At 42.7% G+C, this 28,000-nt stretch overlaps 1 protein-coding gene across 3 annotated transcripts in view; it reads left to right on the top strand.

Annotated features, from left to right (window-relative positions):
* Positions 1–762: 762 nt before the first annotated feature.
* NPAS2 (neuronal PAS domain protein 2) overlaps positions 763–28,000 on the top strand; it is a 169,870-nt gene continuing 142,632 nt past the window's right edge. For 2 of the 3 annotated variants that reach the window (XM_074964898.1, XM_074964892.1), the window contains exon 1: positions 763–1,647. In XM_074964898.1, the coding sequence (XP_074820999.1) occupies positions 1,379–1,647 (269 nt within the window). In that variant the 5' untranslated portion in view covers positions 763–1,378. The remainder of the gene's footprint in view (positions 1,648–28,000) is intronic. The other variant, XM_074964906.1, reaches the window with a different exon arrangement.

Raw genomic sequence — 28,000 nt, 5'->3', positions numbered from 1 at the left:
CTTTTCATGGGATCGGAATATTTCTCCTAGTTGTGGATCAGAGGTTTGTGAGGTTACTCTTCAGTTTAAGAACTGTGCCTTTGAAGACTGGGCTGTTAGTGAAAATATGGTATTTAACACTTCTGCCATAAGTAGCTTGTTGGGTTTTTGTTGGCTAAACCTGAGGATCCTCACTTCCTATAAGGGGTGAGAAGGATGGTCTTGGAGTTGAGTCTTTGTGCTTCAGCTTCCTCAATTATAAAAGGGGAGGAGTGATATTTACATCTCTCCTTCGTGTTATGAGGTTTAAATAATTAATATTTATAAAGGGGATCATCAGATGAAAGGCTCAAATTATCATTGTTTGTAAAGTGTGCATATAGCAGAGGGTTGTAGGGTACAGCGATCCTACCCTCTCTAACCTGGGCACTATAGCAGGAGAGAGGCATAGATAGAGAGTTTAAACCCACACTCTACATTTTCTGGCCAGGTTAAACTGCGATCGTTCCTTAGGATCAGGAACACCGCAGAATTAGCAAAGATCAACTGCCGCTGTATGCTCTGTCGTTCACTGTGCTGTGCATATGTATAAATATAGCCAAGTTGATATTTGCTCTCGGCATTGTGAAGAAACCCTCCCTGTTTTTGATTCTTCTGTGCTTTCTCTCGCTACAGCGTCTCCTTTTCTTGGATCCTCGCCTGTCTCCTCCCACAGAAAGGGGGTGGGAGGGGGAGAGAAAAAAGGTCACGTATGTTTGGAAAAATATGTAGGTCAGTGGAACATTTCCTGCACTTGTGCAAAGGGGAGGCAGGGGAGGGAGCGCTCCTCTCCTTCTCTCTGCAGCTTTCTCTTCCCCACCCTTTTCCTCCCAAAAGCAAAACCACCCGCTCTTCAAAAGGGGGGAGACGGGAAGCGATCACCGGGTCCCTTTTCAGCCCAGACCAATTTTACAGCCCAGCTACGTTTTCCTTGCAAGAGAGCCCGATTATAGAAGCAGCAGCCGCCGCCTCCCCCCTCCCGCTAATTCGGCAACCAGGCGCTAGCACCCCGATGATCACCGGGCGCGGGCAGGGCTGCGCCCCAAAAGCTCTGCTGAGCGGGGGTGGGGGGCGATGCAGGATTTGCTGGGAGGATGCTCCCTCCTCGCCCCCGGGGCACCAACTTTAAGGAGAAGTCCCGGGATTGTAGCCTCCCTGCCTCTCCCCGCGGTACATTTAACTTAATGCCCCAGGACGGGCCCCAGCCAGCAGCCCCCGTGCCCCACGACTTCCTCCCCCTCGCCCCGCAGCAGCCCGGGGTGCCGGCTGGTTGGCGGTTCCGGTAGAGCCCGCGCTGCCGCGTGTCTCTGTGCGGTGCGGCGGGGAAGCGGGAGCTCGGCATGCGGCGTCCCCTTGCACCATGAGATACAGCGGGGGCAGCAGCAGCAGCAGCAGGAAGGCGGCGGCGGCCAGACCCCCGGGCTTGTCGTGTGCGAGGACGAGTTTGCCGGCTCCGGAGCCTGGCCTCCTGCGCGCGTGGAGCCGCCGCCGCCGCAGCGGCACCGGGAGGCACCACAAACCCAGCAGCCAGTGTCAGAGCGGCCGCGGCTCCCGCGCTCGGGTCGCCACAGCGGACAGCAGCAGCAGCAGCGGCTGGGCTAAGCCGGCCCGCCGCCCGCAGCGCCCCAGGTAAGGCGCAGCCCGCCACTCCACGCTGGGGGGGGGGGGGGGGGGGACGGACGGGGACAGCCAGCGAGCCAGGGGAACTGGCTTCAGCGTGTGTGTGTGTGTGTGCGCGCACTCTGACACACACATCGCTGGGTCAGCCCCTCTCACACTCTTCGCATTTTCCGCGCCCTTAGGGGCAGGCAGACGCACGGGCACACGCGTGTGGACGCCCGCACAGCTCCACTCTGCCTGGGCATGGCCGGCTGCCCCCGCCCGACCAAAAGGGAACGGAGACTGAGCCCTCAGGGCTCTGCCCCAAGCCGCCCAAGCCAGGGTTTCATGCTGTGTGCGGCGGGGTTGGAGAGCCTGTGGCCCTCCGTCAGAGGCACATGTACACAGCCTCAGGCACGAGCTTCCCTTCCTGGCTAGCGGGGCGGAGGTTGTGTATTCTGGAAAAAGAAAAGGAGTACTTGTGGCACCTTAGAGACTAACCAATTTATTTAGTCTCTAAGGTGCCACAAGTACTCCTTTTCTTTTTGCGAATACAGACTAACACGGCTGTTACTCTGAAACCTGTGTATTCTGGGTTACTCACCCATGCCAGGGCGCTGTATAGCAAGTGGTTTGCATTTTAATGGACATCACCTCTGGCAGTAGAAGGTGTCAGCGAGAACTTGGGTTGTCAGCTACTGTCCATTCGAAAACACACACACACACACACACAAAGGTGTTCGTTTTAATTTTTGAGTATTTGGCTTGAACATGGACAGTGAGTTGGGGAAGCACTGATGGTCCCATTGCCTCAAAAATTATCATATGGCTGCAATTTGTCATCTTATTTTGTGGCTGCATTCATACAGGACTGAACAGTGATCTGGGCATTGAACCTGCAGTCCTTATTCAAGCAAAGCTCCCATTAAGGTCAGTGAGAGTTTTGGCTGAGGAAGGGTTCCTGGAGTGGGCCACAAGGTTGTCATTTGCCAAGAGCTTCTTTTAATTTAAACCATTTGTCAGTTTTCTTCTAGTTTTCTTTTAGTTTGCAGACCAGAAAAAAAGTTGCTAAATAGACTTCTAACAACATGGAATTTGTTTCCTAAAGAGCTGTGTAATGCTCTTTTCCTGTCAGGGCACTGGAGTGATTTAGCAATTAGTGAGGATGCTAATCCAAAAACTTGATATTCCTTAACTGCGTACAGGATGATATCTTCCTTTCACTCCAGTGATTTAGAAATAATTAGCTGTTATAAATATTATAGCCAGCAGAGGAACTTTAATCTTTTTATGGTACTAAATCTCGAGAAAGACTATAAAACCCCTTAGTGTGGGCATGCATAAAATGAGCTTTAAGTGTACAAATTCAACTAGTGTCCACTGTGGCTGTACCTTGAAGTGGAAAATTGTCTCCTTCACTCATGTATGAAATGCTAATTTGTATCCCATAGTGATGTTTGTTTAGTTAGATTAAATAATTAGTGATTGTAGTTTCATGTGTAATCAGCTCATCCATTGATCTGTGTCTGTTTCTGACACCTATTGGCTGCCTAACAAAGGGCCCAAACAACCAGAGTGCATTTAGGAGTAATAAGAACAAGGAGTACTTGTGGCACCTTAGAGACTAACAAATTTATTAGGGCATAAACTTTCGTGGGCTAAAACCCACTTCATCGGATGCATGCAGTGGAAAATACAGTAGGGAGATATATATATATATATATATATATATACAGAGAACATGAAAAAATGGGTGTTGCCATACCAACTCTAATGAGACTCATCAATTAAGGTGGGCTATTATCAGCAGGGGAAAAAAAACTTATACTGATAATCAGGATGGCCCATTTCAAACAGTTGACAAGAAGGTGTGAGTAAAAGTAGGGGAAAAATTAGCATGGGGAAATAGTTTTTAGTTTGTGTAATGACTCATCCACTCCCAAAAAGAAAAGAAGTACTTGTGGCACCTTAGAGACTAACCAATTTATTTGAGCATAAGCTTTCGTGAGCTACAGCTCACTTCATTGGTTAGTCTCTAAGGTGCCACAAGTACTCCTTTTCTTTTGCGAATACAGACTAACACGGCTGTTACTCTGAAACCTGTCATCCACTCCCAGTCCTTATTCAAGCCTAATTTAATGGTGTCCAGTTTGTTACTCATGTGAGTACCCATGAGTAACCTGCATGTGTGAGGGTTTGGGGCCAATAATATATTTCATGAACCTAACACTAACACTGTTTGTCTGTTCTTGTATTTTAAGATACAGAGCTATGATTTCATCTTCTTTTCAGTAAAATTTTCAACAAGTTTTTCTGTAACTTAATTAAAAGTAGTGCAAAGAGTGACCTCTATAGTTAAGGTTGCCCAACACTTGCCATTATAAACCTCTGTTTTCAACTGCTTAACTTTATGAAAACTAAATGTTTTGGGCTGAAATTTTCCATGTTGGTGTCTGCCTATGGCTGATTTTTTATTTATTTATTTTTAATTTTGAGCTAAAATAGTCCAGTCACTTCTGAGAATGATATTAGGGAAAAATATATTATTTTGTCCATGTTAAAAAAACAAAAATCGTACAACCATTTCTTTGGGAAGCTCTAATGCCTCCATGACTTTGAGCAGGGAATTGAAATTTGGCAGGGATGTCACCCCAGTGGCAGGGATGTACCTTTTGTTGCTTCTGTGAAAATGTATGCAAATTTGGCCAAGTTATAAGCTTTTAAAAAACCTCAGTTTGCACATGCTCGGTGGAGACTTGTTAGAGTTCAGCTGCTAAATTTTCTGAAGACTTTGCGCTGAGCATGCTCCATCTCCTCACAGCTCCACTCTGTGCATGTGCCATCTCCACAGAGTGACTGAGCATCCTCCAACCTAAGGTTGCAGGGGCTGAGCAGGCGTCTTCCCTGTGGTTGCTCCTCCTCGTTTCCAGTGGCTGCAATGGTGCTGAGCACCAGAACTGAGAGGAGGAAGGCTGTCTCTTATGTGCTGTTAGTGCTCCCCTGCTGGCGCAGGGGAAGAGATGGAGGAAACAGCTATGCTCAAATGCAGAGGAGTGATAAGTAGTGGGGAGAGGAGAAAAGGATGCAGGGGGGGAGGATTTGGGCATGCAGGGGTCAGGAGCAGAAGTGTGGGACAGGACAGGAGTTGAGGGGGTCAGAAGATGGGGGGGAGAATGGGAACAAGAGGTGGAGAAGGGCGAGAACTGGGAATGGGGAAAGGCAGGAATGAAAATGGGTTGGGAGTAGCAGAACAGAGGCAAGGTTGGGAGTCGGGGGAGGGGAAGGAACCCGAGTGGATAGCAGCCGGGAAAGAGACAGGGGCAGAAGCTGGGGAGGACAGGTACAGAAGGATCTGTAATGATTAGAGCACATTCCCCTCCAGAACCTGGAATTGAACCCATTATTCTGGAGTCGTAACATTTCTTTGACAGCAATCTGTTGTGAAAGCTACTGGCAAAGTGTATGTCTTCATCCTCTTCTACTGGCAGGGCTGCATAGAAGATGATAACCTTCTGTTGCTACCAGTTACTCTGTTAACTCTAGTGGTAGAGAACTTTGCTGTGGTCCCAACCCTGCTGATGACCCATGTGGGGCTCACTATGCTTCATGATGGAATTTTTGTTTTTTTCAATTCTTTAAGTTTTTAAAAATCTTAGGAAATTACATAAAAGTACATTAAAAGAACATTAAACTTGCAAAATCCTATGGAAAAATAGTATGTGGTGATGTAATTAAAGGATATATCACAAGGGGGCTAAATTAAGGTTACGCGGGCAGCCTTAATTGTGGTATTTCCTAACTTTTGAGCGCTTGACTTGGCAACCTTAATATTCTTTTCATGTAGGGTTTTATATGATGAGTGTAAAGGTTTGAAGAGGCTACTGTCAGTTAAATAAATATTTGTTTAATAAATATTTGTTTGAACATATAATTTTCAATCTACATACCAATTACCCATATTATTACTATAATTATTAAAAGTGAAAGAATTTTTAAAATCCCGTGTATTTGTCACTATGAATTTTCTATGTTTACTTTCTGTATTTCTCTCATCTCATCCTGGACAATGTAGAATTTTAATGAATTTGGTTTTACTTTTATACTTTACTTTACTTTTATAAGTAAATTTGAATTTGGTTTATAGTTAGTTTCACTTTCAGGTTTCTAGTGCTGCAATGTTTGAGTTTCAGATTCTGCAGAGGAATATTTATTTGTGTAAACATAGCAGTTTCTGTATTTCAATTTTGTTTTCCTGTTGGTCCTAGGTTTTATAAAAAATTGTTTATTATAAAATTAGGGTTAGATCCTTCATATACTTATTTTTGTGAATAAGTTCTCTCACACAAGTAATTCTGTGGAAGTCAATTCAAGCTGACAGTACCCTTTTAAAAGATTTGTTATGAGACAGTTTAATTAAGTTTTAAAAAATAAAACGGGGGAAACAAACATGGGGAAACAGTTTCACCCCGTGTAATGACACATCCACTCCCAGTCTCCACTCAAGCCCAAGTTAATTGTATCCAGTTTGTAAATCAATTCCAACCCCATGTTTGTTTCCCCCGCCCCCCACTGCTCCTCGGATGTTCCTGTTGGCTGCTGGGGATGGCCCACCTTGATTGTCACTGCAGGAGGTTTTCTCCCTCTTCTCTCCCCCCGCCCCCCGCTGGTGGTATGATAACATCTTCGGTGATCGCTCTCCTTGCAGTGTGTATGATAACACCCATTTTTTCATGTTCTGTGTGTATATAAATCTCCTCACTGTATTTTCCACTGAACGCATTCGATGAAGTGAGCTGTAGGTCATGAAAGCTTATGCTCAAATAAATTGGTTAGTCTCTAAGGTGCCACTAGTACTCCTTTTCTTTTAGAGGTACTAGTCTTGCTGGTATCATGTTATTATCTTGTATGTCACAATATTTATTCATAGTATAAGACTCTGGTCCTGCTCTGTGATTCACTGTGGACTGCTGTGCCTGCCTGGAGCCCAGTTGACTTTGTTGGGGGAAAGGAAAGGAAGGAAGGGGGCAGGAAGGGAACAGAGAGTGACCGCTTGGTTTCTATACACTAGGAATTAATCAAAGATTTCTAAAAAGTTATACGAAATCTTTTCAAATTTGTGTGAGGTCCCTCTTTGAAATGTTACCTGCTTTTTAGCTGCCAGGTCAGCCAAGTCGCTGTGCCAGGCTTCTATCCCCAGAAGCAGTCTGCTCTTCCATCTGAGCAATATGAGTCATTGGGCTTCAAGCACTGTTCTAGAGAACCAAGCTTTCCTTGAGTTGGAGAGTTTCTGAGATGAAGGGATATATCCCAAATGTAGTTCTGGGAAATAATTTTTGAGAAGTTGTTATTATATAAGTCCCAAAACATGTGAGCCAATGTGGCTCCAAAGATGCACATCTTCTGCAGCAATCTGTTTAGGCAAGGCCCATGCACTGTAGCCTATGTGGCGACCAAGTATATTTTTAAATACTAGACTATTTTTATCATAATGAACAAAATTTACCTTTTTTATCTAAAGACTTTATATTGTTGCCAGCTTCTTGATGGCGAAATAGTAATTTTTTAAAATTAAAGTCATTCTGATGATATTTGCTAGCTTTTAGATGAATTCATCCTAATTTTTTAAATAAACAGTCCCTCACTATTTTCAATCAGGCGCTACCACTACTCTGTTTTCTGGCACAGACACCAAAGTTGGCAGTTTTTCAAACTAGCAAATGCGCGCGCGCGCGCGCACACACACACACACACGACTATATTATATTGGGTGGATTGACTGAAATCAAAAAGATTTAAATCACCAATTTTAATCATGATTTAAATCAACAAACAGGAAACCTTGATTTAAGTGATCAGTTTTAATCATGTGTTGTATTTGTGCTTTTTATTTTCCTAAAGAAAGGTTGATTCTCACTGGTTAATTAAAACAGGTTGCATTGTAACTAACTATATCCTTTATTCTAAATTTGGTGCTTCTTTTTGCTAACCAGGAGGATATACTACATCTATAAACATTTAATGAAGCAATTATATAGCTTAACTAACATTTATTCAGATTCTTAACTTTTAGATTTTTTTTGTATGTTAGAAAATAGTGAAATATGCATTTCTTATTTACCAGAATATGACTAATTTTTTACTTGTGATTTGTGTCAAGTCTATGTGAATGGAAATTCAAATTCAATCAAAAATGCACAAAAACACAATATTAATTTTTTTAAATCAAACTTAAATATGCTGGGTACATAAGAAAAAAAGTTTATCAAAACATATTCTACGTTCAAAACTCATTTATTACACAAAGGAAATATCTGTAGTTAATGAATTGACCTGATTTGGTTCTGGTCACCATCTCCTTCAAGATTTTAAAACCAGTAGCTCTCATCCCATCACACCTAGTTTTTCTTCATACACTGGAAGAGAAAAACAAGCTCTCCTGCTTTTTTCAACTCCCACTTGGTTTCTTAACTTTAAATGAACTAGTCATTAAACTGAACTAGCTGAATAAACTGAAATGAAAAAAATATTCTCCCTATTCCTGCAGAAAAGGCTACCACTGTCAAAAGCTAGTTTAGAATGCCAACCAATTCTGGTTATAGGGGCGTAGTCAGTGACTTCAACCAGTTCAGTGGTTTGATTTTGCAGTATTTAAAACTTGACAGAGGTACTGCTCAATATTTGTTGTTTTTAATTTACATTATTTTAATAGTTAAGACTTTAACATAAATTGTCAATTTCAAATTTAAGTTTAAATAGATTTATTAAAAAAAAACCCTATATTTAATTTAAATAAAAATATCTGATTAAAAAAAACAGTATTTTAAAATAATTGATTTTTATCCATCCTGATATTATAAAACAGCAGACTCTCATACTTTTTCATGTTAGAGTGTTGTTGTATAAGCAGTTGGGGGAAAACAAAATACAATCCACCCTCGCGATAACGAACCTGTCAGGATCCAGGCCTTTTGTTCGTTATAGCCAGGGGTTCATTATAGCAAAAGGACAATCAGAACGAACCATAAACTGCGGGAGTAAGTTAATGAAGTCGCGTTGGATAGAGGCGTTAGCTTAATTAACTAATTAATAATAATTAAGGCTACAAGTTGGTCATCTTTGGTGATCTCTGCAACTTCAACCCCTGGCGGAAGAGCTCCCAGCTGTCAGCCCCCTGCAGAAGCGGGGCTCCGGGCTTCCAGCTGTCAGCCCCAGAGCCCCTTGGGCTCAACCCTGGATAAAAATTGTCCATAAATATGCAACATCTCCCCCCCCCTTTTTTTTTTACAGTACGGTAATGAAGGGCATTATACCTAGGTGTACTGTATCTAAAAGCACTCTTGAGTTTTGTATTTCTTGTTCATGCTGTTTTTGTGTTATTTAATAAGCAACATTAACCACACTCCCCAATGGTGATAGCGAAACAGTGTATTTGACACTGATTCTATTGAACAAATAGACATCTCTTTTTCAGAGAGCTGTCAGATTGTTCAGTATATTGAACAACAGTACAGGTTCTTGGGTGCTCTGTAATTAACATTCAGTCAAGTTAAAAATAAAATATACAAAATAAAGCTTGGAGTTAGAAAATACTTTTTCGACAAATTTAAGTTCTAATTTGGCAGTCGCTCTTACAGGTCTGTCACTATTGTGACAGCTGCAGTCCACAGTGCCCTGGGCTGGAACCCGGGGTAGAGGGCGGGCCCAGGTTCCACCCAAACCTCCCAACTCCTGACCCAACACAGAAGCTTCCACCAGAGGTGAAGGTCTCTGAGCTGGTCCCCGACCCACATGGCGGATCAGCAGAAACTGCGGGGATTGTTCTTACTCTTTTTTCCCCCAGGTTGGCCAGTGATGAGCTTATCTAAGTGAACGGCAGATTTGAGCCATGAAAGTGGCCAAATTGAGGGCTGCCGTGAAAGTCTGAGGCAAGCAAAATCTGCCAATAAGCGCAGGACCCATCAAGGTAGAGGAGGAACTTTGTCACACTATGATTTATTCTATTTTAAGAAAGCATGTACTTCATTATTTAAACTTCATATTTTTATGTTCCTTTCTTTAAAAAAACTGGACCTCCCTGGGTAAGTGGAATCACTGGGAGGAAAATTGAAATTGATCACTTGAAAATAAATTTTTGCAGAAAAAGTTTTTGACACAATCATATTGGGTTTGATTTAATTTTGATATTTTGCAGTTGATGAACTGTTCACCATATTTTCTCTTAATTCACACTTTGAGACTCCAAGCAACTTTTTACATTGAGAGCTTCTTTTCAGAATGAAGCTCTCACTTTGGCTGTCTTAATCAACAAGTGCTGTAGAGCCTCTGAATCAAACTCGATGAAACTTAACATTGCTGGGTTATCTGACTTTAGTCAAATACAACAAATGGCTTGACCGTTCAAGGCTTGCTTGCACAGTAGTTCCAATGACTGAAGTGGGAATACTCTCATGAGTCTGACTTGTGATATTTAACATTATCTCTTGTATTGTACAGAAGAATTGGAATTCATTTTCCAGTTGCAGGAGTTGACAGATACAGCATCTCATTATTCATAACCTTTGTTTTTGCAAAGCTATCTATTAGGGGGCAGGATATTGTTTCTGTTCTAACTAGATGTATCTTCTTCACTGGCCTTGTGGAAAAAGTCTGCAGATTCTACTTCTGGCATTTTGTCTATTTCTGGTTTTCTCATCCAAAACAGAAAAAGGTTTTAAATTAGAGGCTTTACGTTAGATAAATCCATATGGCATTTGTACTTCTAGTGAAAGTTTCTTCAATTTATGGTAACAGAAAAAGTTGTTTTATTATTTCTGTATGCCCGAGGGCATTCTTTACCCTTTCAGTAACTCCATCCTGTTCATCAGACCAACATCTACATTGCTTCCTCTTCAGTTACAAAGAATTTTTTTTTCTATTTCTCATATTTTAGTGATCATGTGCTACATTTTCAGGTACACTAATAAGCCTTTAAAAAAAAAAAGCCATTTTCTTATTTACATATTGTATTTCCTCAGTGTTTCTGCAATGTAATATGTCCAACTAGATATCCCAATCAAACAACAGTTCTTTTCTAATTGAAACATGCTGGTTGTATTTCCAACAATTTCAGGAAGAGTAATGCAGAGCACAAAGATTAGTTATACAAGTTATTGTTTTAACAATTATGTTGTTTTTACAATAAAGACTAGAAAGTCTCCATTACACTGTATATTGCCACTGAATTTTTTTGACTTCCATTAAAGTCAGTGGAAATTTTGCCTGAATAAGATCCATAATACTCAGCCCTCAATCTGATTGGTCTCAAAGTGATAATAATCAGTTTAATCTTTCCTGTTTCTCTCAAGCACAAGGGCCAGGTTCTCAGCTGCTGTAAATTGACATAGCTTAGTTGATTTTAACAACTACAATTACTGAAATGAAAAAACTGCTGAGAATCAGGCCCCTAATAGCCACATTTCCCCTAAAAATATACAGTACAACCTTTTCAACAACCAAGTACCTTGCAGGTATTCAAAGTTGCCAGTATTCAACCCTTAGGAAGCAGAATTTCATTTGAGGCCTGATCCTGCAGTCCTTATTAAGGCAAAGCTTCCACTGACGTCAAAGGGAGTTCTGCGTGACAAGGGAGTACAGGTTTGGGCTTTTGAACATTTCTGACCCCAGCTTCTTAGGTAGGTGTTATCTGAGTTAAAAACAATGAACAACAATATGAAGTGCTTACTATATATGAGTTTCAGAGTAGCAGCCGTGTTAGTCTGTCTCCGCAAAAAGAACAGGAGTACTTGTGGCACCTTAGAGACTAACAAATTTATTTGAGCATAAGCTTTCGTGGGCTACAGCTCACTTCATCAGATGCATAGAATGGAACATATAGTAAGAAGATATATATATATATAGCGAACATGAAAAGGTGGCAGTAGCCATGCCAACTGTAAGAGGCTAATTAATTAAGATGAGCTATTATCAGCAGGAGAAAAAAACTTTTGTAGTGATAATCAAGATGGCCCATTTAGACAGTTGACAAGAAGGTGTGAGGATACTTAACATGGGGAAATAGATTCAATATGTGTAATGACCCAGCCACTCCCAGTCTCTATCCAAACCCAAGTCAATGGTATCTAGTTTGCATATTAATTCAAGCTCAGCAGTTTCTCATTGGAGTCTGTTTTTGAAGCTTTTCTGTTGCAAAATTGCCACCTTTAAGTCTGTTACTGAGTGGCCAGAGAGGTTGAAGTGTTCTCCTACCGGTTTTTGAATGTTATGATTCCTGATGTCAGATTTGTGTCCCATTTATTCTTTTGCGTAGAGACTGTCCGGTTTGGCCAATGTACATGGCAGAGGGGCATCGCTGGCACATGATGGCATATATCACATTGAATTAATATGCAAACTAGATACCTTTAACTTGGGTTTGAATAGAGACTGGGAGTGGCTGGGTCATTACACGTATTGAATCTATTTCCCCATGTTAAGTATCCTCACACCTTGTTAACTGTCTAAATGGGTCATCTGGATTATCACTAGAAGTTTTTTTTCTCCTGCTGATAATAGCTCATCTTAATTAATTAGCCTCTTACAGTTGGTATCGCTACTTTCACCTTTTCATGTTCTCAGTATGTATATATATATATATATATACATATATATATATATATAATCTATATCTTCTTACATATGTTCCATTCTATGCATCCGATGAAGTGGGCTGAAGCCCACGAAAGCTTATGCTCAGATAAATTTGTTAGTCTCTAAGGTGCCACAAACTCCTGTTCTTTTTACTATATACAGTGATTTTCATCTGAAGACCTCAGCGTAAAGTAAGAATTCAGCCTGTTCAAAGCAAGATTATACAGATTTTCTTTTGAATTTTAGAAAATTACTCAAATAATATCAACACCCATACTAACAGCTGCATTTCTTTATTCAGTGAAATTGCACAAAAGATAAATTTGGCTGAAAGACTGATTCACTAATACTATACCCCAACATTGTAGTAGTTTGTGTATTTGAAAAAATCAGTTAACAGTGTACAACATTTTTTCTTCACCCTATTAATCCCAGTTAAAATGACAGTCTCACAAAGGCAATGATGAGGGGCCTATCCAACAAAAGTATATAGGGTTCTTGAGTCACAGAGACCATAGATCATTTTACCTGGCTCCTCGACGACCAATGTATGTAGAGAAAAGATCAGCTTGTTGTGGTGGATCTAAAAACACTCCTGCATGCTGTGGATTTGTGGAGCTGCTTGGAGGGAGGAAGCTCATGTAAATAAACTCCTTCCCTCCTGTATTCTGTTATCTCCTATCTCTCTCAGTCCATGGCCCTTCCAAGTAAGCAACAGGGACTGATCCCAGGTGCCTTACAGGTTGTCTTAAAGGAAAGATGGGTGATGGAACCTCTCATTTCTCAGTAACTGGAGAAGGAGAGAGAGTCTGCCTCCTCTCTTTTTCAGTTCTCTCCTATCTTTGTCTATTGCTATTTTATTTTCTATTTTTTGTAAAATAAATAAATAAATAAAACATTGTTTGGCATGGGAAGGTAAGAATAATCTCTTTCATCCAATGGATCCTTTTTTCTACCTTCCAGGCTGACCAATTCAAAGCTGTTATCCTGGGAGAAATCTTTGTCTTTGGGGTGCACACTTCCTTAGCTTAGTCCCCCTAGATGAGAACATTGTGGGAATGTCCTGAGCATGCTCTGTGCATGTCCATCATCATGGCCCTAATTCAGGAACATAACCCTATTCAGGAAAAAACTTAAGTACATACTTAAAGTTAAGTACACGTGCTTGAAGTTGATCAAGTGCTTTCCTGAACAGAGATGGGCTTAAGTACATGGTTACGTGCTATCCTGAATCAAGGCCAGGAAGTAGATTTCAATGAGGATGGGCAGATGGAAAAGGAGTGGTCCTAGGCAGCGAAGTTAAGCACTACATGGCTGCTAGTAAGTGGGAAGTACCCTTTGAAAGTCAGTATAGTGCAGAGGAGCCCAAGTGCTTCTCTGAGCCAGCAAATTGGAAGTTACCCTTTATCTGGATATGGTCCTGAGGATATTAGCTGCCCTGAACTTTTGGCTATTCATTTGCTTTATTATCCATCTTCTCCTTTAATATCTCCGTATATAACAAGGATGATATGAGCGTATTATAATTAGAAGTCGTTTATTTTGTTTCTTCAGCTTTATAACTTTTTAATATTTTCTCTTCTGCAAGCTCTAAAAGAAAATTGTGTTCCCAATTCCTCATACGTTATATCTGATGTGATTTGTGTGTTAATTTATCAATTTGTTGTTAAACAGCCTGATAAATGTTGATTCTGTGTGCTAAGTCTTTGGAGAATGACCTTGTATTACATTTGTTTTGGAGGATTTTTGTAAAATATATAAACTATTTTGTCAATATGCAGTGTTGTAGCTGTATCGGTCCCATGATATTAGAGAGACAAAGTGGGTGAGGTAATATCTTTGATTGGACAAACTTCTGTTGGTGAGAAAGAGGGAGGGAGATTGGGACTGGAGTCGGTCGGGATGGGAAGTGTGGGCAGGGGAAAAATAGTATGTTATCATGTAATTAAAGCCTGTATCATAATACATATGCACAAGGTGGGGGGTGAATTAAGGGTCTGGCATTTCCTAACTTTTGAGTGCTTACTTTGCAACCTTAATGTTGTTTTAATGTAGTTTTTTGTGGGAAATTTCCTAGGTTTTTAAGAAAGTAAATTGAAATCAGAAATTTTATCATGTGGCATCTATTGACACCTACATGGTTCATTAGCATCACTGGAAACTTTAGATCCCACGACACAGACCTAATGAAGTAACTGAGAGCAGTAATAGGTTTTTTTCATCTTCTACGTGGACCAGTACTAGATGGAGATGGGACACTTTGCCAGTGGGTTTCACAGGTATTTCCTGACGGTGGAGAACTCCTGGGTTCCATTGCAGGCTTGGGAGGGGAGTGTGCTGTAGTGGGCACAGACTTTTCTGCTCATCCCCCCCGAAGTGTGACCCCTTCTGCACCGTCCCCTCCAGTCTGCCCCCATTCCTGTCCAATCTCTTCCACACCCCTGGCTCCTCACTCCAGTTCCATTCTCCTTAACTACCAGTCCCAATCTCGACTACTCAGGCTTCTCATCCCAGTCCTAGTCTCCTTGTCCAGCAAGTCCTAGTCTCACCCCTTCAGACTCTCCATCCCAGTCTCTCTCTCCAACTCCGAATCTGCTTGCCCAGCCATCCCCAGATCCATCCCCACTCCTCAAGGCTCCTTGTCCCAGTCTCCTTGCCCAGCCACTCCCAGTTCCCTCATTCCCAGCTCCGCATCTGATCTCTCTCACTCCCCCACAGCTTCCAGTTGTCCTCCTGCCCACATTCCCCATCCCCACTGGCTTCTAGTCCCAGTCTCCCTCCCCAGGCTCCTTTTTTAATGTCAATGCCCCCTCCCCCACCACCAGCTCCTTGTCTTAGTCTCTTTGTCCAATCACAGTTCTCCTGCCTCACCCCAGCTCCTTGTCAGATCAGTCTTCTCTCATCTCCTTCCCCTCGGCTCCCTGGTGCTCAGTCTCAGTTTGCTTGTTCAGCCAGTGCCAACCCCTCCACCACAACTCCAAATCCCAATCTTTCCTGCACCCCAACTCCCAGTCCCAGTTTCTCTCATCTCCCCCTATAAGTTTCCAGTCCCAGTTTTTGTCACTCCCAACTCCCCCTCCCGGCTTCTTGTCCCAGTTTACTTCTCCTGCCCTCTCTGCAGGTCCAGCTGTTGCCTATTTGAATCATGAAACTTCATCCTCCATTCTGACTGGGCCCAGCAGGGAGATCATAAGAGCACAGACGAGACAGTCTCCCTGTTCTCCGTTCACGTGCGCGGACCCGGCATGGCCTGCATCAGCCCACATTTGCAATTGCCGGGGAAGTCCTGCTGAGCCCTGGAATGGAGCATGCTCAGTGCAAAAGTAATCTTCGGGATGATAGCTGCTAAAATCTAAGAAGTCTCTACAGAGCATTTCAAAGGCTGAATTTAGGCAGGTTTTCATTGGGACAGCAAAAGGCACATTCCTGACACAAAAGTCACCCCTCTACCAAATTTCAAATCCCTGCTCCAAAGCATGGGGACCCAACAGCTTTTTTAAAAAGTGTATTCTACCCTAGCCGCATTTTCAGAAATGTCTGAACCATTTTCACTAGAATTAAAGACCAAATATCAGCCTGAAGAACACATCTGGCATGTAAAATTTACCCCAAATGGTTAAAAATTGGTAAAGTTATAAGTAACTGAAAACAGGGGCTTATAATGGGAAGTGTTGGCAACCTTAATCGTCGGCAGCACTGTTAGTCCTGACCATAATTACTTTAGAATAATCCACAGTTCCCTAGTTATTGTTTGGTTTTGAGGTCTCTAAGACAACTGTGACACTGTCATCCAAGAAATGTCAGATCAAAAAGGAAAAGATTGACAGAATAAAAAAGATTTTGTCATCACTGAGTAAACTTGCAGAATGGCTGGGCAAGGAGACTAGGGAGAAACCTCCAGAATGGTTACTAACTGGATAAAAGTACAGAAAAAATGTATGGCTTAAAGTAAGCTGTCCTCTGTAAGGTGTACAGTATAAGCTTTGGAGGAACATTTTGTTTTCTATAAACCCTACTGTTGATTTAAGCGTGAGACTGAAACCAACAATTAAGCCTATTCAACATACCAGGCACTGGAACTCGCTTATTTATTTTCTACTTATTCAGTCAAAAACTGACCACCTCGCAGAACTATTTTTTAAGCTAGCTCCTCAGAGGCCTTATAATACCTCTCCTCCCCCCCTCCCTCTGCATGATGCAAAACGTTCATCTTTATTCACTAGAGGCATACACATTTCAGGTTTAAGGAAGAGGTGAAAAGATCATTTTGGTACCTAAATCAATTGAAGTTTTGCAGACTGAACTGTGAAGGCTGCCTTTTTTCCCTGAATAAAAGGACTACAGAAGCAGTTAAAAGAGGCAGCAATTTTTTATTTCTTTGTCTGCTGTTGATAAAATAGAGAAACAAGATGGGTGAGGTAATTAATATCTTTTATTAGACCAATTTCTAATCTCAGTGCCATCCTGCCCCACCCATGTCCTTGTCCCAGTGTCTTTGTCCAGCCAGTCCTAGATCTCCCTGTGCACTCTGGCTCCTCATCAGATCTGTCTCTGATCCTCCTCAGCTCCTTTCCTCTACTCCACTGGTTCTCTGTCCCAGCCTTCCTATCTCCTCATCCAGTTTCACTCTCTACTGAGCATTGGTGAACTATGATTTTTTTTCCAGAGGCTTTATAACTTGGATGTGGATGGATTTTTACAGGGACAACAAGGGCATATCTCTGACATAAAGACCTCCCACTGCCAAATTTCAAATTCCTTCTCCAAAGAATGGGAACTTTGGATCTTTTCAAAGAAAATGGCACCAGAATTTTTTTTAAATAGACCATTTATTTTTCAGTAGCCTTGTTCTTGGAAATGACTGTACAGATTTTGACTGAAATTTTTCCAAAAAATTCAGCCCAAGGCAGATACCCAGCATGGAAGGTTTCAACCTGAATGCTTAAAATTTGGCAAAGTTATAAGCCCTTTGTTTTCAGTTTAAACTGATTTTTACTGAAAAAAATCCCAGGTTTTAAGTATTACTTGGTTTTTTCCAATTTTCATCCTACTTTTGTATCATTCAAATGTATTAAAAAAAAACTTGTTTTATTAGGAAAATACAATACATTGCATGAGATACACATATTAGGATAATACATTAGACTGTGTATATATTGCAGTAAACCCAGGACAAACAACTACAAAAGGGGGGTAGTAATTAGTCCCAGGGGTTTAACAGGCCCCTCCCTATCCACTGAGGAGAGAGAACCAGGGGGCAAAAAGGTTCAGCTGGAAAAGGGGTTGCTAGGGAACCAATTAGGTTCAGCTGAGTCCAACTACTTGGGACCTTTTTAAACCCTCCCCTGCGTGGTAGGAGGGGGAGAGTGAGGGAGTGAGAGGAGCAGGGAAGTTGCTAGTAGGCTGTTCGCAGCAAGACACCAGACCTTCCCAGTAGGGAGGCTGCACTTGCTCCCCAGAAGGGAAGGAAGACAAGCACAAGGGACTGACTGAGGAGAGGAGTAGCAGGACCCAGTGCCACCTATAAGGATTCGCCTTGCCCCAAACCTGAGTCTCCAAGGCTAAAAAGGACTGAGCCTACAGAGGCGAACAAGGTATTTTGCACATGTGGTGCTAGAAGTGGGATGTGGTGAGTGAATAAGGCTCTGTGGCAAGCCATCTCAGGGCAGGGTAAATCACACCAAAAAAAAAAAAAAAAAAAAAGAAGGATGTAGTGAAGGCATTGGTACAGGCCACTGCGGCCCAACAAGAGGCTACCAGGGTACAAATGCTTGCCCAGCAAGAGTCAGTACGCGTTCAACAGGAGACGAACCAATTACTGATGTACCAGGCGGCCCAAGATCGAGCCACCCTGAATGAAGTAGTGAACCAATTAAAAGCCCTGACCAAGCTGACACACGGGCCCCAGGGGATTCGGCTGCTGCGGGCAAGCAACTATTTACAGAAAATGACTACGGATGACGATATATAGGCATATCTCCTCGCCTTCGAGAGGACGGCACTGTGGGAGGCCTGGCCTCAAGACCAGTGGGCAGGTATCCTGGCTCCATTTCTGTGTGTGGAGCCCCAGAAGGCCTATTTCGACATGACCACAGAGACAGCTATGGATTACCCCCAGCTGAAGGTGGAAATCCTGGCAAGGTCAGGTGTGACGTCAGCCATACGGGCCCAGCGCTTCCATGAGTGGAAATACTGGGACAGCAAATCGCCGAGGTCCCAGCTATTTGATTTAATCCACCTCGCCCAGAAATGGCTCCACCCCAAGACCCATGGGCAGGAGAAGATAGTGGAAATCCTCGTGTTGGACAGGTACATGAGGGGTTTGCCGCCGGACATACAGGGGTGGGTCCGCCAAAACGATCCCTCCTCCTATGATGAACTGATTGCACTTGTAGAGAGACCCCAAGAACTTTCGTGGACCACCGGGGAAGGATGGCACCAGAATTGGAGACAAGTCTCTGCGCCGAGGCCCCAGTTTGCCCCAACACCAGGCCGGACTATGGAGGGGAGGAAGGAGGCCAAAGAGCAGCCAGAGGTCCCGGAGAGACTTGAGGCTGGGGGGGAGAAAGGCTCAGGGGATAAAGCCCAGTAGCCCGAAAAATTGGAGGCTGCCCCGAGTAGGGTACCGATGTTATGCATGTGGCGGATTGGGGCATATCGCTGCCCAATGCCCAAATCTAGAAGAGCCCATGCAATGTGAACTGGGAGATATAGGGAGACCATGTGATCTAATAAGTCTAGTAGGGGTTGCGATGGTCCCTCATAGATACACTAGACCCGTTAAGATGAATGGTATAGAGACCACCGCATTAGTAGACTCGGGAAGTGCAATCACGCTGGTCTCAGGAAAGCTGGTCGGGCAGGACCAACTATCCCGGGCCAAACGCTCAGGAATATCCTATGTGCATGGGGATGTCAGTTACTACCCGACCATCCCTGTAAAAATAGAAGTTCTCGGAAACCCCACTAAGGTGACGGTGGGAGTAGTTCCGAAACTCCCTTACCCAGTCCTTATCGGACGAGACTTCCCGGGGTTTGATAGCCAACTCCCTGGGGAGAAGGTGGAAGAAAATAATGAACCCGGGACCCAGGGGGTGGCCCAGATAGATAACCCCCACCCGACCTTCCACGAATTTGGCCAGGATTTGTTCTCCCTGCCGGGAAAGCTCCGGAAGACTTGGAACGGAGGGCGGACAAAAGGAGGGGAACGAGGATCTTGACCCAGTACCAGAAATCTACGCTTGTAGGGGAAAGAGGTGGCTTAACAGACAGCGGGGCGGGGCAGGAGATCAGCGACCCAATAGCCGGACCTTGTTCCTGAGGGGTTTTCCCCGAGGGGGAGACAGAGGTAGATCCCCCTGAGTTTGGACAAATGAGAACCTCACCGGGAATTTTGGTCAGGATCAGGCCAATGATCCAATATTCAGCAATATTCGTAAAGAAGTAGTCGAGGTAATTGGGGTCCCCGTGGAGGGGAGAGTCAAGGGCTCAGGGCCATATTATGTGATTAAGGGTGATCTGCTATACAGAGTAGTCCAGGTCCAAGAGCAAGTCGTAGAACAACTCTTGGTCCCACAGAAGCATCAGAGGGGCGTGATGGATCTGGCCCACAGCCATCTGTTTGCGGGCCATCTAGGGGTAGATAAGACCCTTGATCGGATTCTGCAGAGGTTTTTTTGGCCCGGCATTTATGCGGCTGTCCGGCGATATTGTACCTCCTGTTCAGAATGTCAGTTACATGGGCCCCGACCACACCTAAGGGCCCCTTTGATACCTCTACCAATTATTGAAATCCCATTCGAGCGAATAGCTATGGATCTAGTAGGGCCACTGGAGAAGTTAGCCCGGGGTCATCAGTACCTTCTGGTAGTACTAGATTATGCCACCCAATATCCCGAGGCCTTACCTCTATGGAACACCATGTCCAAGATCATAGCCAAAGAATTAGTCCGGATTTTTTCCAGAGTAGGGATACCTAAAGAGATCCTGACGGACCAAGGGACCCCCTTTGTGTCTAAATTAATGAAGGACCTTTGTGCAATGCTGCATATACGGACCCTCAGGACGTCAGTCTATCATCTCCAGACTGATGGTCTTGTCGAACGCTTCAGTAGAACACTGAAGAACACGCTACGGAAAGTGGTTAGTCGCGACGAGAAAGACTGGGACGCCCTGCTGCCTTACTTGCTGTTTGCTGTACGGGAGGTTCCCCAAGCTTCCACTGGATTCTCCCCATTCGAGCTGTTATATGGTCGCCACCCCAGGGGCATATTGGACATGGCCAAAGAGGGCTGGGAAGAACAGCCAAACACCGGGAGAAACATCGTTGAACATGTATTGCAAATGAAAGACAGGATAGCCCAAATCGCCCCCCTTGTGTGCGAACACCTGGAGAAGGCCCAAGGGGCCCAACGGACATACTACAATTGCCAAGCAACGACCTGGAAGTTCCAGGTGGGAGACCGGGTAATGGTGCTCATACCCACGGCAGAGAGCAAGCTCCTGGCCAGGTGGCAGGGGCCATATGAGATAATAGAAGCCATAGGAGAAGTTGACTATACGGTCCGACAGCCGGGTCGCAGGAAGCTGGAGCAGATCTACCATATAAACCTGCTGAAACCATGGCAGGATAGAGAAGCGCATGTGGTTGCGCTAGGGGCACCATCCCCTAAAAGCGACCAGCCCGACCAAGTGGGAATATCCCCGGAGTTGACTCCAGAGCAATGATCTGAAGTGATCAGCCTGATTAAATACAACCAGGATGTGTTCTCAGAAAAGCCAGGCAGGACCACTGAGGTTCACCATCACATCCTCACAGGGCCTGGAGTGAAGGTGAACGTCAAGCCATACCGGATCCCGGAGGCCAAAAGAGAGGAGATCAGGACAGAGGTCAGGAAAATGCTGGCCTTAGGAGTCATTGAAGAATCTCATAGCCAATGGTCAAGTCCAGTGGTTTTAGTGCGTAAACCAGATGGCAGCGTGAGGTTCTGCAATGACTTCCGAAAGCTGAATGAGGTGTCCCAGTTTGATGCGTACCCTATACCCCGGATAGATGAGCTAATTGACATATTGGGAAAAGCACGGTTTATGTCTACCCTTGACCTGACCAAGGGCTATTGGCAGATCCCCCTGGCCAAGGCCGACAAAGAGAAGACGGCCTTTGCAATGCCAGAGGGGCTATATCAGTACACTGTCCTCCCCTTTGGGTTGCATGGGGCGCCTGCTACTTTCCAAAGGCTCATGGACAAACTGTTGCGACCACATGGCAAGTACGCAGCAGCCTATCTCGACGACGTTATCATATATAGCCCCGACTGGGAGACACATTTGGAGAAGGTGGAGGTAGTGCTGGATACCCTGAGGAAGGTGGGGCTGACAGCAAACCCCTCCAAGTGTTCGCTCGGGCTAGCTGAAGCCAAATACCTTGGGTATATAGTGGGGAGGGGCGTGGGGAGGCCCCAACTCAACAAGTTAGAAGCTATACAGAAGTGGCCCCGACCACTCCGAAAAAAACAGGTCAGGGTATTCCTGGGATTAGTGGGGTACTATAGATGGTTCATTCCCCACTCTGCTACCAGGGCATGCCCGTTAACGGACCTAACGAAAGCTCAGGGCCCAGACATAGTAAGATGGACGACCGCGGCTGAAGATGCTTTTTCAGATCTACGGACGGCCCTCTGCACTGACCCCATACTCGTGGCCCCAGACTGGGGGAAGGAGTTTATCCTACAAACCGACGCCTCTGATGTAGGGTTGGGGGGCGGTACTTTCACAAATGGTCGGGGATGACGAACACCCTGTCCTCTTCCTCAGTAGGAAGCTTCTGCCTAGGGAACGGAAATATGCCGTTGTCAAAAAAGAATGCCTAGCGATAAAATGGGCCATAGAAAGCCTCCGCTACTATCTACTGGTACGGAGGTTTACCCTTCATGGATCATGCCCCTCTGCATGGATGCACCAAAATAAAGACAAAAATGCCAGTGTGACGAGGTTCCTGTCACTTCAACCCTTCCACTTCAGAGTACAACATAGGTCTGGAATCCAACATGGCAATGCGGCTGGCCTGTCGAGAGTGCACTGTTTGCCGACCCAAGTAGCCCAACCCCGTAGTGTTGAGCCGGGGGGCAAGGGATATGTGGTAAACCCAGGACAAACAACTACAAAAGGGGGGTAGTAATTTAGTCCCAGGGGTTTAACAGGCCCCTCCCTATCCACTGAGGAGAGAGAACCAGGGGGCAAAAAGGTTCAGCTGGAAAAGGAGTTGCTAGGGAACCAATTAGGTTCAGCTGAGTCCAACTACTTGGGACCTTTTTAAACCCTCCCCTGGGTGGTAGGAGGGGGGAGTGAGAGGAGCAGGGAAGTTGCTAGTAGGCTGTTTGCAGCAAGACACCAGACCTTCCCAGTAGGGAGGCTGCACTCGCTCCCCAGAAGGGAAGGAAGACAAGCACAAGGGACTAACTGAGGAGAGGAGTGGCAGGACCCAGTGCCACCTATAAGGATTCGCCTTGCCCCAAACCTGAGTCTCCAAGGCTAAAAAGGACTGAGCCTACTGAGACGAACAAGGTATTTTGCCACAATATGCAAAGCTGCCTGTTGAAGTTAGACTATGTATTAATTTAGAAGATACACATAATAAACAAACAGGCACATGCACAAGTTCTGAAGTATGTGCGCATCTGAACATACTGATAAATCTCTCCCCCACCACATACACATTTCAAACTGTTAGTGGATAATGGTGTAAAGATCTGACACACTAAAATGGGAAGAAAATGAAAGTCTGTATAAGAATAAGTTTCGGAACACAAGGAAGTATTTGAAAGTTTTAATAAAACAAAAACAAGAGAAAAGGATGAAGTTGAATATATGTGCTGAAAATGGTATGGCCCAATTATTAAATGTAAATATTTATGGGCTACTAGTTCTAAGTCTACAACAGTAAGCTGTTTATTCAAATGAAAAGTTTTATTTGGGGATTAGAGATCTTTCTTGTTTTCTTAAACTCAGAGGTGGCACTGTGTTTTGAGTTCTGTTTTAGTTCTGTAGGAAACCACATTGAATTCCATTCATCATTCAAAGCATTAATCTACTGAATACTTTTTCCCCCTGCCCATCCATTCACCAAAATAAACCCCAGTATTTATCCAGAAAAATTATTAATAGTTTTTTCTACCAATTTTCACCTGTTTTTGTTGTAGTAATAAAGATAAATTCCCATGAAAAATTAAATAAAATAAAAACTGAAAACGAAGGGCCCTAGTTATAAGCAACTGAAAACAGGGTCTTATAATGGGAAATGTCATGCAACCGTAACTATATAACTTAATTATAGGTGGTGCTAGCTGTTCTGCCCATAATCAGGTGTAACGGTATAAACAGAATAGAGGGAGACATTAACATTTTACCCTGCAATAAAAATGACCTCCTTTTTCTTCTATAAAGTGCTCAAGGCTAAAGGTTTACACCCTGATCACTCTGTCATGTTATAGTAGAGTGTATTGAGGGGTGAGTCTTCCTGTCTTCTCAAATTGCTGTTCTTTTAACTACAAAATTTAGGATGAGGAAAAATGTAAAAGTCACATTTATTCTTAATCCTGAGATCTAAAATAGGCTACCAGTGTGTATATACAAAAAAAAAGAAACAGTGGAATTACATGCACGTTGTGGGCTAAATCCAGAGTTACACCTGCAGAAGGTCTGGCACAGTTTAGGGGTCCAAAGGTGACTTTAAGCTGAGCTGGTCAGCAGGCACAGTGTACAGTAGTCCAAAACTAAGTTATGCTGGTGGCTAACAACCCACCAGGAAACATTCTGGTAGCAGGGTGCAGGGATGCCTTGGCCACGTCCCTGTTCTCCAGCCACATCCCCTATGCTGGTGGCCAAGATGGGGGATGACATAAGACTCACTACACTGGCTTTATGGCACCTAAGCCAAGGGGAATCCTTCAAAGCAGATTTAGGGTGAAATCCTGGCTTCTTTGAGTTCAGTGTGATCAAGATATCTCCCTCAATGTCCTGGAGTATTTAGGAGTACCATTGGGGTGCTCACAATGATTAATTATAAATTAAGGTTGTGTAACAGTTTCTGTTCTATCTCTGTTTCAACTGCTCATAACTTCCTAAAATTTTCACCTATCAGGCAGACATTTTTCAGGCTTGGTGTCTGTCCCAAGATGATTTAAAAATTTAAAAAATTAATCATAAAAATGGTTTCAATGTTTGAAATAAATACTTTCTCCATTATAAAACAATTTTGAGAATGTTGTTTCTGAACACCTATACAGCTGAAAAAAAGATAGAGTAGAAAGATTAAATTTGGCTTGGAAACTGTAATCTGAATAAATTTGTGTTGTGTCAACCAGGCAAGGTACTAACAAGCTTCAACAGGACTTTATTTTCGAAGTGGAAACCTCTTTACCAAGCTGCTGCTGCACCCTCTGTAGCTTTTTCCCAGCCTCTCAACTCCTCCCCCTCCTTCCTGTTTCCTGTCCTTTCAGACTCCCACAGCCAGTGCTCCCAATTCTAATAACTACAAGCAACATCTAAAACCACAATTTGATGAGTAAATAATTGAGAAACAAAATAAATATTGAATCCCTCTGTCATTTTTACAGTCACTTTTCAGAAAAGAACCACAGTTTAGGAGGCATTTGTTAAATTAAATTACATCCGTTTTAGTGTAGGAGTAAAATCAGATTGTCAAGATTTTTTCTTAGTGATAGCTGAAGTCATGTGTTACTGACGATCATAAATAATACACTGTTTTCTTTTTAAAGCCATGCATATTGTAGCTGATTGAATATTAGTTGTTCATATTTCAAGTTATTTAAAATGGCTACAAATATGTATTTAATATGAATGATTTTCAAAGATCATCCATATGTAACAAAATTTAAGATTGAACAGGCTTTCTAATTAGTTTGTGATCTTCTAATTCCATCTCTTTCAAACAGATCAACAGACATGAAAGAAACTTTTTATGTACACATTTATAAATTATACACTGACAAAATCTAGTGCAGAAGACATTTTATTCTTATGAATTTGTTCTTTGTAACAGGCAAAAACAAACTTTAGGAATCTTGCTATTACAAAATGTTTTCTCTCCTCTTGCATGTGCTGTCTGGCAGTATGTCCCTGAGTTACCTTTGAACTCATGCTCATGGCCCTTTTGCTGAAGAAGAAGGGACTTAAATATATGCTTAAAGTTAAGCACATGCTTAATTACTCTGCTGGATTGGAGCCTATGTCTTATAATAATTGAACAGTGCCATAGTTCTTGTTATTAATGTATATTTCCCCCTCCCATCCAATATGCCTACAAAATATCACCCTTTGTGCCCTTTTTACCATATTTTTTAGGAAATTATTTTTCTAGCTACAGAGACATAATTTATGGATCATACTTTATAGTATACTGCTAACAATCAGATATAATAAACAGAAAAATCAGTATGTAAACTATGTTGTGCTTTAAAGCTTGAAGGACAGAGGCATAAGTGTCAACTACAGTGAGTTTGCAGATATTTGCATATGCAAGCATCAGGTAATGTAACTGTTCCTGAATAATAAACTTGTCCTTTTTTCCAGCTAAAGAGCATAAAAACCTTCCAGGAGATAGTAGTGATTGACCAATGTTATAGGTGATGCATATAAGCTAAAATCAGTTGCAATTAGTCAGACACTGTGGTGAGAGTTGTGTAGGAACAGAACCCTACATCTTTCTTTGTCATTATGCAAGGCTCCCAAGCTCTAAAAAAGAATAATGATGTAAACAAGAAGAGTAAAAACCTTCATTGTGTACATACTTCAAATCCTGTCAGACTGATGCATTAACTCCATGGTTTATGGACTTTAGTCAGCAAAAAAGTGAGCAAGCTCATAATTAAAAGTTTGATTTGTTTTTTTCATTATTAAAAATATTAAATACATTTAAAACCACATTAGAGACATTGGACATTGTTCAAAACACGGGTAATTTGAAAGTGAATTTAAATGATCTATCCATACATTCAGTTAAGAGAAATGTTCTTTCATATAGAGTGTGGAAACCAAAAGCTCTTTCATGAACTTTCAAGGGACCCAGTTAACATTTTCTGAAGTCCAGCCATTATAGCTACAGTAAATACACTGTTGTCATGGTAATACACTGATCAAAGTCTGAAGGAAAAAAACTGAGACGTTGTTATGCTTCATAGTGTGAGATGAAAGGATGGCCTGACTAGAAATAAAACAGAATTGATAAGCATTTAGTTCAAGTTGATTTTCCATCCTTCCAGAAAGGCATATTTAATTTGAATTTTAAATTAAACTATTTCAAAATAACTATGTGATTTCATATAGTTATTCAACGTATAGTTAGTACTCAACATTATGCATGTCAACATTATCATGAAAAGGCAACTTTTTGATGCGGAAAGTATTGTATAGCTGGAATCCATTTCTCTCAGTTATTTTGAACAAGATTGACACTTGCCCGTATGCAGCTATGCAGAGGAGTAAGAGGCAGTACATCAAAGCACACTATGGAACTTCTAGTGTGTGGTAGCAGGGTCCGCATGGCAACTTAATGCGTGGCAGGCTAGTGCGCTGGACATTCACACTCTGGTTTTTCACGCACTAAGTCTCTGTCCAGAGAAGCGGTTAGATACCATGGTGCTAGGGTAATTAAATATTACCTTAGATATATTCCACATCTTGCTTTTTTCCCCTGAACTACAGTCTGGATGTGGAAAAAAAACCCAAAATAACTATAAGAAAACAAAAGGAAACAAGCAAATTAGAGTATTAAGTGAACCAGGATACCCTACAGATAGACTGTAAGTGGAGTGTAAGGGCAAGGAATAAGTTTTCATTGGTCCTGAAGCAGCATTTAACTTTGTGAAATATCATGTATCCAAATGAAAATGCCATAACTTCAAAGACAAAGGAGACAGTGTCCCTTCAATACTTCTTGTACAAACTTAAATTTGTCCCTGGTATGCATGCATTTAAACACAGCCTTTAATTACATTTATTTGGTACGTACTAATTGTCAAATATCATCCAATTTTTTGACAACCTTAGGTATACATAATTTTCTCCTCTATAAACAACAGGGAGTCCGGTGGCACCTTAAAGACTAACAGATTTATTTGGGCATAAGCTTTCGTGGGTAAAAAGCCACTTCTTCAGATGCAACTGAAGACCCACGACAGAAGGGTCTTCAGGTCTTTTGACTGAGGAATTCTGCTTTTGTCACTAATGTTTACAGTCCAGAGGTGCTATTGGAAGCTGTCTGCTTTTGGAAGTCCAGATTGGGGAGCAGTAACCAAGAATGCATTTTTCTGTTTAGACCTCGCTAGGGGGTTATCAACTTTCCTGTCAGAAGAGGATTTAATAGGAGTTTAGGTACCTAAATCATCAGTGAGTTGCCTAAAATAAGTATCCAAGTTTTCAGTTTCCTCCATGGTATATTACATGGTTGAAATAGAGTATAAATGTGGTTTATTGAATCCTTAGTCATGTTACAAGAGTAAGGATGAAATGGACCTGTTTACCGTTAGTTTATTACAAACCAAAGCCCTGTTGGTTTCACATGGACAGATTCTTGTGTCTAGGCAGAGCCCTTCTGAAGTCAGTTGAAACTACAGTCTTCCATCCACAGTGAGCCCAAGGGCCTGATCCGAAGCCCAGTGAAGTTAATGGAAAGTATCTCATTGATTTCAGTGGGCTTTGGATTTAGCCCATAGTAAATAAGATCACCATATTTTTATGT

This window comes from Natator depressus, chromosome 1, assembly GCF_965152275.1.
Source record: "Natator depressus isolate rNatDep1 chromosome 1, rNatDep2.hap1, whole genome shotgun sequence".
Classification (NCBI taxonomy): domain Eukaryota; kingdom Metazoa; phylum Chordata; order Testudines; family Cheloniidae; genus Natator; species Natator depressus.
Note: the sequence above shows the minus strand (reverse complement) of the source record. Positions and strands in the feature narration are given on the sequence as shown.